The sequence below is a fragment of the Protopterus annectens genome, chromosome 13.part0 (genome assembly GCF_019279795.1).
Source record: "Protopterus annectens isolate FY-2018-M chromosome 13.part0, PAN1.0, whole genome shotgun sequence".
NCBI classification, from domain to species: Eukaryota; Metazoa; Chordata; order Ceratodontiformes; family Protopteridae; genus Protopterus; species Protopterus annectens.
Genome location: NC_056747.1, coordinates 928,644,300 through 928,658,399, shown reverse-complemented (window position 1 = coordinate 928,658,399; position 14,100 = coordinate 928,644,300). Strand labels below are relative to the sequence as shown.

The following is a 14,100-nucleotide window of genomic DNA, read 5'->3' as shown; positions in this document are numbered from 1 at the left end:
CTGTGTTCGGAATGCAGATGCAAGTTCTCACATTCCGATGTACACTCTTTATGTATTTACTGCTTGGATGCAGAGCATCTGCAGTCTGCCTGCTCTGTTTGTGAAATCTGTAACCCTAGAGCTATAGCTGACCAGAGAAACAAGCTGATTTTGAAGGGTCTTTTGCCAACTTCCTCTCCAGGGGCACAAACACCCTGTAAGAGCCATGCAGGAGCCTCCGACTCCAAGAAGCGCACTCACAAGTCCTCAAGGGCATCTTCAGAGCTGCCTGCTAAGGTTGGGAGGCCCTTGGATCCTACATCTTAAGATTAATGGCCTACTTCAGTTCCGACAGATCCGAAGCTCTCTTCAGAGCCATCCAAGTCCATGGTGATCTCTGGTTCACCTGAAACTGCTGTCTCCTCCCCCTCTTCAGATCGCAAACCTAAAGATCTGACAGTGAGGGACCCTACACCGGTGCTGGGGTTCGAATTACTCTCCAGACCTCCCTCCATAGCTTCCTCCAGGTCTTCCAGGAGTCTTTTATAGGCTGACATGGATAGGATGATTAGGAAGATCTTCAAGACTCTGATCTAACTGAGGGTCTTCTTGGCTCAGTCCCCTATGGGTTCTGTGAGTTTCAGCCATCAAGTCCAATCTCCTTCTCTGATCCATCCTTTGGCTTTGGAGTCGCATGGTCATGTCCGTTTGAGGAATCTGGGGTCGGGTGTACGGAGCCTGTCTTCCTCTACTCTGACCATTGGTTGCCTTGACCTCCTCAGTGCCGTTGTCATCGGATTATAGTGAGTCTCCGATCCAGAATTTCCCTGTCGGATCTAGGGCGAGGGGCTCGGCTCCTACGTTGTCGGATCCATCTCTTCTCGGTGCTTCAGAGCTGGACAGTTCAGGTCTGATTCTAACAGGGACCCAGGGCTCTGGGATTATGGCCCTCTCTTCTTCCATAGGCTCAGCTCTGGTGCAGTTAGTGTGGGATTCTTAGGGTCCTTCAGTGTTCCTAGTGATAGTGCTTTCTACAGGGATCCATTCCCTTTGAGCTATGATCTGTCCTGCTGACTTCCTTTGGATCAGAGAGTTGTCTGACATTCCTGTCCTGATTCAACCCATCCAGACTGATCTCCAAACACTTCCCCCAGAGAGAACCCCCAGAGAGAGCTCCCTCCTCTTCCAAGACCTCCCCTGAGCACCCCACAGAGGAGATTCCTCATAAGAGGATGTGCAAAAGGAGGCACATTGACTCCCCCCTCAGTCAGTCACCAAGGACATGGACTTTGATGAAGGAGAGGGATCCCCCAGGTCACCACTGTAGGACATCTCCTTTGGAGATATTTTAGAGATTCTGAGGCAGAGAGGTGATTGGTCAGCTCAACCTCCCTCCATTGAGGAGTCTGTATTTTTAGATGCCTTTGGGATGGGCCCACATACATTCTGGGTGGATCCCCCAGCGTACGAGTTAGTGGATTTGGTGTCCAGCCTGGCCTGGAAGGAGCCAGACTTGGTCAAATTGATCCCCAAATGCCCCGACAAGTTTTTGTCCCCCTCCCCAAAGATGGACCTTATTGGAATAAGGGTATTCCAGTAGATGCCATGGTTGTGGCAGCAGCTGGCCAAAAAGGAGCTAGCGAGGCAGAGCTCCACTGTTCATCTGCTGAATAGGGAGTCCAGAGCGAAAAAGAAATTTGGTAAGCGCGTTTACACATTGGCCACCTTCTTGCTGAGGGTGTTGAACTACGGCACATTTTACTTGCTTGCAGAGGGACTTGGTGAAAGAGCTGTTGGAATCTCTGGCAGAAACCATATTACTGGAGGACTTCAAGAAAGTCTCCCCCCAACTGGCTACTCTTTCGTCATTGTCCAACTTCTCCATAAGGCTGATTTCCCATTCCATGGAAGGCACCTCCCGGGCAGCCGGCTCAGGCATTGCTATTCAGCAACACATCTGGATGAGGCTTTGTGATTTTGCTGAGCCCTTTAAGATGTCCATTTGTTAACGCCTCTTCGATGGATCTTCACTCTTTGGTCCTTTTGTCAAAGACACCCTAACCCGAAGTGAGCAAGAGGGGAAGACCTTGTCTGCCTTCAGAGTCAAGTTCTCCACTCCACAGCACACCTTCTCTAGAAATCAGCACAGTGGAAGGAAAACCTGGTTCCATAAATCCCATGTGGAGATTCTTCCTCTAGGAGCAAAGGAGGAAGTTTCATTGGGCGACGCCACCCCAGAGGCAGAAGGGGTTCACATAATCAGGCCTTCAGGGAGCCTTTCTCTGATGAGCCTTTTCAGTGCTCCTGAAATGCTGCCGGACTGTACATCTCTGAAGGCAGTCAGGAGTCAGTTCTCTTTACACCCTACTGCCTTGACCAATATAACACAAAACAAGTGGATGTTAGAGATTATATCCATAGGCTACACTATCCCCTTTATAAATTCTCCGGAGAGGTCAAAAAGGCTCTCTGATATTCCACCCAGTCAGAGGGAGTTCGCAGTAGCAGAAATTCTAAATCTATTGAAAAAAAAAAAGTCATCCAAGAGGTCCTAACCACTCAAAGAAGATTTGAAACTTACTTTTGCTTCTTTTTAGTGCCAAAGAAAACCACAGACCTGTGATCCATTCTGGATCTGAGCAAGTTAAACTTGCTTGTAAAGAAAGCGAAGTTCTAAATGGTGATGGTTCAGTCCAGTCTTCTTCTGCTGCAGAAGGACAATCGGATGTGCTCTGTGGATTTAAGGATGCGTACTATCACATCAAAATAGACAGGTGCTCCAGGAGTCATTTGCGCTTCCGGCTGGGAGCCAGTCACTTTCAATTCAGGGCTCTGCCATTTGGACTCACTACAGCCCCCAGGGTGTTTACCAAATGCATAGCAGTAGTCGCAGCTCACCTCAGACTGCAGGTGTATTCCCTTACCTGGACAACTGGCTCCTTACTGCCCCAACCAGGCATCAGCTAATACAGGCAAGGGATTACTTTTTCAATCTTGCCAACCATCTGGGATTACTCTAAATCTGACAAAGTCAAATCTTTCCCCTTTGCAGACTTTGGAGTTCATTGGAGCTACCTTGGCACAGTTAACCAGATTGCCGCTTTTCCCTCTCATCACGTTCTAACCTTAAGAGATCATGTGCAAACTGTGTTGAGTGTAGCTTCTCCTCTGGCAAGGCTACTTCTCCAAGCTCTAGGTACTATGGTGGCTGGCATCCCCCTAGTTCCTCTTGCAAGATATGTTATGCAAGTTCTTCAATGGACTCAGGATGTTCAGTGGTCTGTCCTCTACCAGCCTCTGTCTGCTCCTATCAAGCTGACTTCAGTTTGCAGAAGGCACCTTCAATGGGGCTCCTGTCAGACAACCTGACATTAGGCAGGTCTTTCCTTCTTCAGTCCCCCTGCACCATGGTGACCGCACACTCTTCCCAGTTGGGGTGGGGGAGCATTACAAGGGAAAGATGGTCCAAGGCGCATGGATACACTTAGAGACCAGATTGCATGTCAGTGTTCTAGAGATGAGAACTGTCCTCATGTTGCAAGCCTTTCAGGACATTTTCCCTCTAGGAACAGTTGCAATTTACACAGACAACATGCCCAGTGGTGTAGTATGTCAACAAAAAGGGAGGAACCCACTCTTACCTACTGTGCAGAGAGGCCATGAGGGTTTTGAATGGGTGATGTCTTTGGACCATTTTCTGCTTTCTGCACACATACCTGTGAAATTCAGTGTCCTAGCAGGCAAGCTCAGCAGGTCCATTCTGACCCATTACGAGTGGTTTCTCAATCAGTCAGTAGCGGACTTGATATTCAGCCTTTGTGGCCAACCATGCTGTGACCTATTTGCTTCTCCCCAGAACAACAAGTGCAGCAACTGCTTTGCTCAGATACCCCCTATGGGGGAGTCCCGGAGGGAGACTCTGGTTCATGATTGGTCCTCTGGTCTCCTCAATGCTTATCGTCCACTGCTGTTGATACCAAAGTTTCTCCAGAAAGTGAAGCATCTAAAGTCCTTGGTAATCCTCATTGCCCCCTTCTGGCATTGTCAGATTTGGTTCCCCCTTCCTCTAGTCTCACCTGAAGTATCCTCCATGGATTCTGGACCCCAAACAGGTTCTCCTTTATCACCCTAATCTGATGTGCTTAGTTTCTCCACTTCCAGTGATCATTCGAATGTCCAGGCTTGCTTCCCCAACTTGAGATGTTATTTTAGCTTTCCAAAAGCCAGCTACTAATAAGGTTTATGGTAGCAAATGGAAATTGGTCTTTTGGACTTCCAAAGAAAATGACCATTTGTCAGCACCTTTTGCTGATATTCTGCTTTTCCTGGCATCTCTTTTCAAAGAAGGAACTAGCTTCTCCATCACCAAACTTCAGTTAGTGGCTGTCTCTAATATTCATTCTGGCAGCGTTCTCAACTGTCCTTCAATTTCCAAGCTATGCAAGACCTTCTTGAAAGGGGTCTTCCTTCTCAGCCTCTAGTAAAGGATCCATCTCCACCATGTATCTTCACCGTGGTTTTGCAGAGCTTAACTTGAAACCCTTTAAATCAGAGTGTGACTGTGACCTAAAGTTTCTTTCATGGAAGACGGTTCTTCTCATTGCCATTACCTCAGCTAAGAGAATATCTGAAATTCAGGCCTTGTCTTCTAAGCCGCCTTACATAATTTTCCACAAGGGTAGGGTGTCCCTTCGTACAAACCCTTCCTTTATGCCTAAGGTAGCTACCGAGTCCAATCCTATCCAGGCTGTCCAATTACCAGTCTTTTTCCCTAATTTTTCTAATGATGGAGAACGGTTGTTGCATTCATTAGATGTTCACAGACGTTACATTTTTACTTGCACAGGACTAAGTCTTTTCAAAAGTCAGATCAGCTAATTGTTTCCTTCTCTGCCAGCCATCTTAAGTCAGGCAGTTTCAAAGGTTACTCTCGCCAAGTGGATTACAGACCTCATTACCTTCATTTATAGTAAAAATGGATTGCAGCTCCCTCGTCCTCCTAAGGCCCATTCTACCAGGTCTATATCCGCCTCATCTGCCTTTTCTTCCAGGGCCTCACTAGATGATATCTGTGCTGCAGCCACTTGGTTTAAGGCTCACACATATGTATCACATTATAAATTGGGTCTTGTGCCCTGTGGTAGGGCTACAGTTTGACTGTGCTCCGGCATATCCTTCCTTGAGACCACCCAGGTGTTGCATAGCTGGGGACCCTACCCATTCATGAGGAGGACTGAAAGAGACATCAGATTTATTAGTTATGTACTTGGTATCTGTGTTGTCTTCTTTCATTCCTCCTCACCTTCCCACCCTGCCATCACCCTTCCTGGCTTTCTAGAAGACCTGGAGAGATTTTTTTTTTGGTAACTGTGGTCCCTGTTTTTTGCTGTCTATTATCAGTGGGCAGCAAACCCGATCTGAGGAGGTTGGCTGGAGTGTAGGGCATTGCGGGTAGTGGGAGGAGTATGTAAGTACATAACTAATAATTATAGCTGAGGATTATAAACAAAAAGGCATGTTAGCATATTAGAGAACACTTTACCCCATGGAGGATGGTTAGGCAGAGTAGCTTGCATGAAGTGTTAGAAGCAGACAGTATTCAAGTATCTAAAACATTTTACGAGACTGATATGTGGTTTTGTAGTACTTAGAGTGTGATATGTACATAGTCATACTATTCATTTTGGAGGTTCTGTAGTATATTTGGTAAAGTTAGAAAGCCATACAGAAAAACTGAAAAAGTTGTGTAGTTCTTTGGCAGAATTGCAGTCCCTGTCCCATCAGTAAAACCGTTGGTCTTGGAGCCCCTTTTGCAAATGAAATTCAAACCCGTAAGATTTTTAAGACAAAGATGGCTGTTTTGCTTTGGCATTTGTTTTGTGGGTGGGGGGGCTGCTCCTTAGTGATTTAAAAAGATTGCATGTAAAACACTTGTAGTCCAAAAATGGCTGGTAGTTCCAGTGTAAAAAACTTTTCTTTATTCAACTACAGACGTACAAGCGCTTTCACAAGATAACTTCTGCTTCTTCAGATACAAATGCATGCTGTCTACTGTGTAACTTGTATACCTTAAACCAACTAATTACGGCACAAGTCATCTTAAAGAAACATCCTTCATTAAATAAAAACATTCAGTCCTTCACTGTGTAAACATGACTCTAAAAAGTATAATGCATAACAAACATAACAAACACATAAAAAAACACATGTATAAAGAATACATGTGTAAAAAATGCACATATAAATATACAAACATACAAATGAGCTCAAATATAAACATGTACTTTTAAAACTCTCTAATACTTAATGTAAGTAAGCATGTCATAAAATGACTTAACATTTCATTTATTCAATGGTCTCGCTTTAAGTTTTGGTCTTATGGGTATCCTGTCATTTAACCCATGCCCAGAATTTGCTTTCAGTCTTATAATCCATTTTGCCTCAAGCTGTTCTGCCCTGTTTCTAATGTCCCCCATTCTGATGTTGTTGTATATTTTACCTATAACTAAAGTAAAATTGTGTGTGTTGTCATTCACTCTAATATATTTAGATAATGCACTAACATCACTTTTTTTCTGTATCTGATGCATATGTTCCTTCATACAATCTCTAAGCGCTCTTATCTATTTTTCCCACATAGAAACAAAAACATGCTGAACATTGGGCTAAATAAATAATATGTTCTGAAGCACATATAGCTGAAATGTTAAATGCATATTCCCTGCCTGTGTCAGGATGTAAAAACTGATTACTGTTACTTATATATTTACACATGGAACATGTCCCACATGGACAAGTCTGTCCATCTTCTAACTGTTGAATTTCAGTGCTGTTAGGTAGAACAACAGACCTCCCTCCACTGTGAGACATTCTGTTGGTCGACACGCTGCCAATCATACTGCCTTTCATTTGTTTTTCTGGTTCTCTATAAAAATTGTTTTCAGTACGTGGCCAGGTAAAAACATTACCTGAACTGAAGTCTCCATGGCCTCTCATGATTTTCCTTTGCTTTATTTTACATAGTTTACGCTCATATACTGTTAAAGTGTCTATTAAGTTCATTAAGACATCTGTCTGTGTAACCGGAATTAAACTGTTCCATAACAACTTCAAATTGTAACAACTTCAAATTGCTGTTTAAGCAATACAGATAGGCGATCTATTTCACGTTTTGAAAGCTTAATTAAAGCTTCCATATTCTTAATGCTTGTCTCTAAGTTTATAGACTGCCATTCAGCCAGTAATTCAGGGTCATTAGAACCTTGTGCAGGTATTTTCAAGATGCGTAACCCACGGAGAACAATTTCTTCTTTCACACACACCTCCATGTGAAACATTTGGAATTGATGTCTCTTTAGTTTAAGTAAGTTGCCCTCCATTGCATGTAACTTAGCTTTAAATGTGATGATATCAGTATTAAAGTTCTCAGTCTTTTCATTGTCATGAAAGCTAAGAAGTGGGTTACCAACATTACTAGTAATATACAGCAGTTTGTCTAGTTTGTTCACCTTGTTCACATGTATATTCTCTGGTACATAAATCCAGTTCAATGATCTCCTCTATTTCTTCTGCTTCAGGAAGGTAAAAACAGCAAAATGTCAAGTAAAAAAACACACATTCCTTACTAGAGGCTTCAGTCCACCAGGAAAACTGCAATTAAATGTAAAACACTTGCAGTCCATAAAATGGCAGGTAGTTCCAGTGTAAAAAAACTCTTTATTCAACTACAGACATATAAGTGCTTTCACAGATAACTTCTACTTCTTCGGGTACAAATACATGCTGTCTACTGTGTAACTTATATACCTTAAACCAACTAATTAAGTCACAATCATCTTAAAGAAACATCATTAAGTAAAAACATTCAGTCCTTCACTGTGTAAACATGATTCTAAAAAGTATAATGCATAACAAATACATAAAAACACATGTATAAAGAATACATATATAGAAAATGCACATATAAATATAGAAACATAAAAATGTGCTCAAATATAAACATATACTGTTAAAAATCTCTAATACTTAATGTAAGTAAGCATGTCATAAAATGACATTTCATTTATTCAGTGGTCTTGCTTTAAGTTTTGGTCTTATCAGTATCCTTTCATTTAACCCATGCACAGAATCTGCTTTCAGTCTTATAATCCATTTTGCCTCAAGCTGTTCTGCCCTGTTTCTAATGTCCCCCATTCTGATGTTGTCATTTATTTTACCTATAACTAAAAAAGTAAAATTGTGTATGTTATCATTCACTCTAATATGTTTAGATAATGCACTAACATCACCTTTTTTCTGTATCTGGTACATATGTTCCTTGATACGATCTCCAAGGGCTCTGTCTGTTTTTTCCCACATGGAAACAAAAACATACTGAACATTGGGCTAAATAAATAATATGTTCTGAAGCATATGTAGGTGAAATGTTAAATACATATTCCCTGACTGTGTCAGGATGTAAAAACTGATTACTGTTACTTATATATTTGCACATGGAACATCTCCCACATGGGTAAGTCTGTCCATCTCTTTTTCCTTATTTTCATTCTTAAAATAACAAAGTCTTCTCTTTAAAGAGTGCATATTCTTATGTGTTATTTTAAGAAAGAAAATGGATTATAAGACTGAAAGCAGATTCTGGGCATGGGTTAAACGACAGGATACCCAAAAGACCAAAACTTAAAGCAAGACCATTGAATACATGAAATGTCATTTTATGACATGCTTACTTACATTAAGTATTAGAGATTTTTAATAGTATATGTTTTGTATTTGAGCACATTTTTATGTTTCTGTATTTATATGTGCATTTTTTTATATATGCATTCTTTATACATGTGTTTTTTGTGTGTTTGTTATGCATTATATTTTTTAGAATCATGTTTACACAGTGAAGGACTGAATGTTTTTACTTAATGAAGGATGTTTCTTTAAGATGATTGTGACTTAATTAGTTGGTTTAAGGTATACAAGTTACACAGTAGACAGCATGCATCTGAAGAAGCAGAAGTTATCTGTGAAGGCACTCATACGTTTGCGGTGAAATAAAGAAGAGTTTTTTACACTGGAACTATCTGCCATTTTTTGGACTACAAGTGTTTTACATTTAATTGCAGTTTTCCTGGTGGACTGAAGCCTCTAGTAAGGAAGGTTTTTTTTTTTTTTTTTACTTGATTTGAAAAGATTCTTTTAGTACAGTTTGTTATAATAGATGTTCATCATTCCCACTACTCTAGTAGCCTTTAGGCTATATGGGTTGTTTCCCTACTTCAAAAAGCTGTGGCTTCCCCTATACCTTCACTCTGACTTCTGATTGGCTAGATCCAAGGAAGGACATCCGCAGACAGACTGAAGATTTCTTCAGCACTTTCTTGCCATCTCAAGAAGCATCATATGTTAGGCTTCACAGGAGCAGCAGTTAGCTAAGAGCTTTGTTTCTAGCAGATGTAAGAAAAATAATACATATTTTATTTTTTTTTTACTAAAAGCTGTATTTTTCCTTTAAGAAACCTGGTATTTTTATTTATTTATTTTTCTATAGTGTCTGACATTTCCTGTCAAGGACTGTTCGTATTGGTTATTAGCATATCTCTCAATGAATCGGGGACAAATCCAGAAATAATATGGGACAGTCAGGGACACTTTTAAAATATTACTACCATTAATTTTAGATGTTGTTAGAATAAAGGATGTGAGCTAATATACAATTTATAATGTAAAAAGTCTAAAACTAATTATTGTCATTATTTATTAAATGTAATTCACTACCATTTCTCCAAAAGTCATCAGTCTTGGTAGGAATTAAGAGGGGCAGAGCTAAAATTTGAGAAAAAGTCGGGGAAATCTCAGTTGAGAGCTATATTCATTAGCTTTTTTAAAAATAATTTGGGCTATTTTTGTGAGAATTTTTGTAGTAATTGTGTAAACTTTTATTTTTTGACAAAATGTTTTACTGTAGGGACAGGCAGGAACATGTATTAGTGTAGTGCATACGTTCACTTTTTGGCATCCTTCCTGTCCTGTTGCTTTCCTTTTAGTGTGTTTGAGTGAGATACTGATGGAATTTGTGCTCTTCTTGTGCTTTTTGTCATGTGAAGGAACTGGCAAATGTGATATGAATGTTGTGTGCTGCTTGTGAACACTCAGTGACTACTTTACTTCCAGCCAATTCACTCCCCAGCACACTTGCCACTTTTGACTCCGCTTCCTCAGCTACAGCACGGATACTTACTCAGCTCCAGCTAGTTCTTGTTCAAGTGTATCTAGAAAGAAAAAAAGTCACTTACCAAGGAATCCTTGCTGTTGTTGCGGACTCAGTCTACACCTCAGCCTACAGTGGGCCAACCTGCAGTGGCCATTGGTTGTTCTGCAGACCACTTGCGTATCTCTCAAGCCTCCTCTGTTGTAGTCTTTTTGGACATCACATACTGGGGGTTAGCCACATTCTCTTCACCTGTTCCATTGTCTAATATGGGCATGGGAGAATTATCTTCTCTAAGTCTGAGAGACATTCTGGAAAATTCTTCTCTGGGTAACCAAGGGAAAGAAGCCATTAAAATGGGTAGACATCCCTCATTCATATCTGGCTTCTTCCAAAGAAACTCCTATTAAGAAAAAAAAAAAAGATTAAACATTGTTCATCTGAAATAATTACAGTTAAGAAAGATAATTTTTTTTCACTTGGCTAAGAAGGCATTACAGGTGGTGTGCAGAAGCCGTCACAAGTGGGCATCCCCTATAAAGTAATTCCTGAGGAAACAGGGTCTGATGATTCTGACTTTGATAGAGATAGGGCTTCTTCTACAGATTCCCAAGCTCAGCTCTCATTGTTTGGAAAATATTAATTTGTACCACATTCCTCTTATACGCTCAGCCTTGGAGGATGTGTTGAATGCTGCCTTTAATCATTCTTATCCCCAGCTGTCAGTCCCTAAAAAAAGTATACAAGTTGTATAAGGTACCTCATGCTAATAAATGTATTTTCTCTCACCTTAGACCTGATCCAGCAGCAGTTTCAGCTGTGTCTGATGCTGGTAACAGGTTGGTCCTTAACACAAGCCCTTCTTCTGGTAATAAAGAAGGCAAGATGTTAGACTGCATAGGTAAGAGAATGTTTTCTTCCTTCTCTTTAGCCTTCAGAATTCTGAATTACAAGGTATATATTTTCTTCTTTCTCTTTAGCCTTCAAAATTCAGAATTACAAGATATATATGTGGAAGTTTATGCCTTGTCATATACACAGTCTGAGGGAATTTGCTACCACTCTTCCTACAAAGGAAAGCTATTTTTTAACCAGATTGTTTCTATCATGTCCCAGGTATTCAGATATGCTTTGAAATGTGTGTACAATTCTACAGATACTGTGGCCAGGGTCAGTGCTACTGCCACAGTATTGAAAATATATCTTTGGGTACATAACTAAACGTTTTCAGATTAGCTAACGTCTGAAATCTTCAGTTCTGCTTTACATAAGGAGGTATTGTTTGGCTGTTCTGCTATCCAAGTTCTCAAATGATATTTTGAATATGTGACGTAACCCATATGGCATAGGCTACTACAGCAGTGATCATTTGAACATCTACTGTTGTGATGCGTTTACTTACACAACTGTACCATTAGTGGCTTAAAAGAGGACTTAACCACATTATTTTCCTTATGTGTGTGAGAGAGAGAGGTTGTATGTCATTGTGTTTATAGTAATTGTAAATTGTCAAACATTTACCAGAATAAAGCATCTAAAAGCAGTTTTCCCAAACTGGAACCACTGACCTAACTAGTCAAGGCATGCCCAGATTCCTTGGCTAGTCATGAATATGGCAAATCATTTTTTTACTTCATTCACCTGACCAATTTAGCCACATGTGGGTCTACAAAATGTTATACATGCTTCCACAGAAAGTCCCATTGTATTTTAATTTAGTATGAAGCAGTGACATAGGTACTATTATAATATCTTTGCTCAAGTGGATTGTACAACACATATGTACAACACATATTTTAACAAGTTATATTTTTAATTTAACATCTTCCTTTTTTCTTTTTCAGCTGGTGTTTGATTTTGGTGTAGATTTTAGCTGTCTTTCTTCCCTTGCCTAGACTATATATCAGTGTAGGTTTTTCCTTCTGCAGTTGTGCTACTCTTAAGTTACAGGCAGGCCCAGCTACATGCACCAGCACAAAGCACTTGCTTTGTAGAGACCTTAGTTCTTATTACAGAGATTAGTTGACTAACTGTTACCTTTCAAGATTCAGCTGAAATGTTCTTGTCATTCATGTGGATGTGTTTGTGTTTTGTTTTCATCATACCCTTAAGACCTTTCACTTGACATTTTCCTTTCAGATTTAGTTTTCATTTGTTCTTGTCAACCATGCTGTCTTTCCCTCTCTTTTACCCATTACCACCTTTATTTACTCCATTACCTCCCTCCATCCCTTTCATTATGTTTTCATGCTACATTGATTTAGTATGTTTCCTGTACTATGAATTGTTGGATCTTTTCTTTTACTTTTATTTGATAATGTGCACCTTTGTTTTCTTTCTCTGTCAGTGACTATTGTTGTATTTGTGGGTGTTCTCTGAAAAGGGGCCTTGTTCAGTATGCTGTACTCTGCACCAAAGTACAGTTATTAATGTGACCACTAACACACTTCCATTGGAAATCTCGATAATGTCCTAATAATGGCTAAAGCAGAGTTTGAAACTGTATTTTTCATGATAGCATTCTGTATGGGGCATAGCTTTTAATGCTTTTGCTCAATAATAGGGACAAAGCCAGAAATAATGAGGGGATAACAAACTATTTTTAAGTATTTATCTCATTCACACAAGTTAATAGAACATCAGGTTTTGCATTACTTTGCATTTCCTGAGCAATAATAAATATAAAACTCTAATGTCTGGCATCATTGCTTAACCATAATTTTCAACAATTTATCAGAAGATCAAAAATATTGCTAAGGACAGAGCAAAAACTATGAGGCAAAGTCTGGGACAATTGAGGTGTATGGTGCGGAGGACATACTTTATTCTGTACAGGTTGGCTATATAAACTGGAAACTTGGAGGGATCCACTGAGAATAGTATCAGAGTTTGTTTTGTCTGTCTTGTTTCTTTTCTGCTGACAGTCATTTTCTTTTTTTAAAGAAAGCCATTTTCTCTTTGCATAGTTTAATTTTGGTTATTTTTTCCCTAGGTCACTAAAAATGGCTTGACGAACTCAGTGTTTACACTTTACGAACTCTCCAATGGAGATGATACAGAGAAGGAAGGTAAGAAAAAAGTAGATGTGTTTAAAATATTAGAAGTGCTTGCAGAAGTACTGAGGAGTTAAACAAAATTTCATTGCCCACTGGTTTATAAATACTGTCATTTAAGGTTGCACTCTATGGTGGCAATCTTTGTTTCCAACAAGAAAACTTAATTTAAAAACTGTTATCTGATTACTGCTTGGGACTCACCAGAGTAGTGTTCACATTTCTTTATTTTTCACTTATACACCAAACCTGTACCTCATTTAAAAAAAAAAAAAAAAAAAAGAGGATTTCATAAAGAAGACTAATTTTGAGTTGTTTTATCGATACTTACTTTTTATTGTAATGTTTGATTGTTTTTTGTAGTGACCAAATAAGTAGACTTGCTTAGCAAATATCTGATCTGGTGTTGTCATTTTCATCCATTCCTCAATTGTTGGGTTTGGATCTGATCCTAGCCTCGGATCTGACTCAGCTGTTTCTTCCAGCTCATGGAACACTGAAACTCTTGAGCTCCTCCATTTCCCATAATGCTCTAGTCACCTAACATACCTAAGATCTTGTTTGCCACCTTAGCATGTGGATGTGGTCACTGCATATTCTTTAGCAAGCAACTTTTTTGTGAATTATATCTTCGTAATATTCCAATATTTCTAGAGCTTTCCTCCCTTCCTATTACTCTTTTGTAGAATAATCTATTATTCTTGTATTTCTATTCCTTTCCCATTCAAATTTTCCTGTATACTTAGGATTTCCCATTTACTGTACTTATTCATACTTCTATTTTATCATAGTTGGTATTTTTTTCTTCTAATCATCCTAAAAAAAATGCTGTGGTGGTGGTGCTGCGGTAGCGTTGTCGCCTTACAG

At 39.7% G+C, this 14,100-nt stretch overlaps 1 protein-coding gene across 2 annotated transcripts in view; it reads left to right on the top strand.

Annotated features, from left to right (window-relative positions):
• Nucleotides 1-14,100, top strand: part of VPS25 (vacuolar protein sorting 25 homolog) — a 258,007-nt gene that overhangs the window by 209,645 nt on the left and 34,262 nt on the right. For both annotated transcript variants that reach the window (XM_044054692.1, XM_044054693.1), the window contains exon 5: nucleotides 13,173-13,248. In XM_044054692.1, the coding sequence (XP_043910627.1) occupies nucleotides 13,173-13,248 (76 nt within the window). The remainder of the gene's footprint in view (nucleotides 1-13,172; nucleotides 13,249-14,100) is intronic.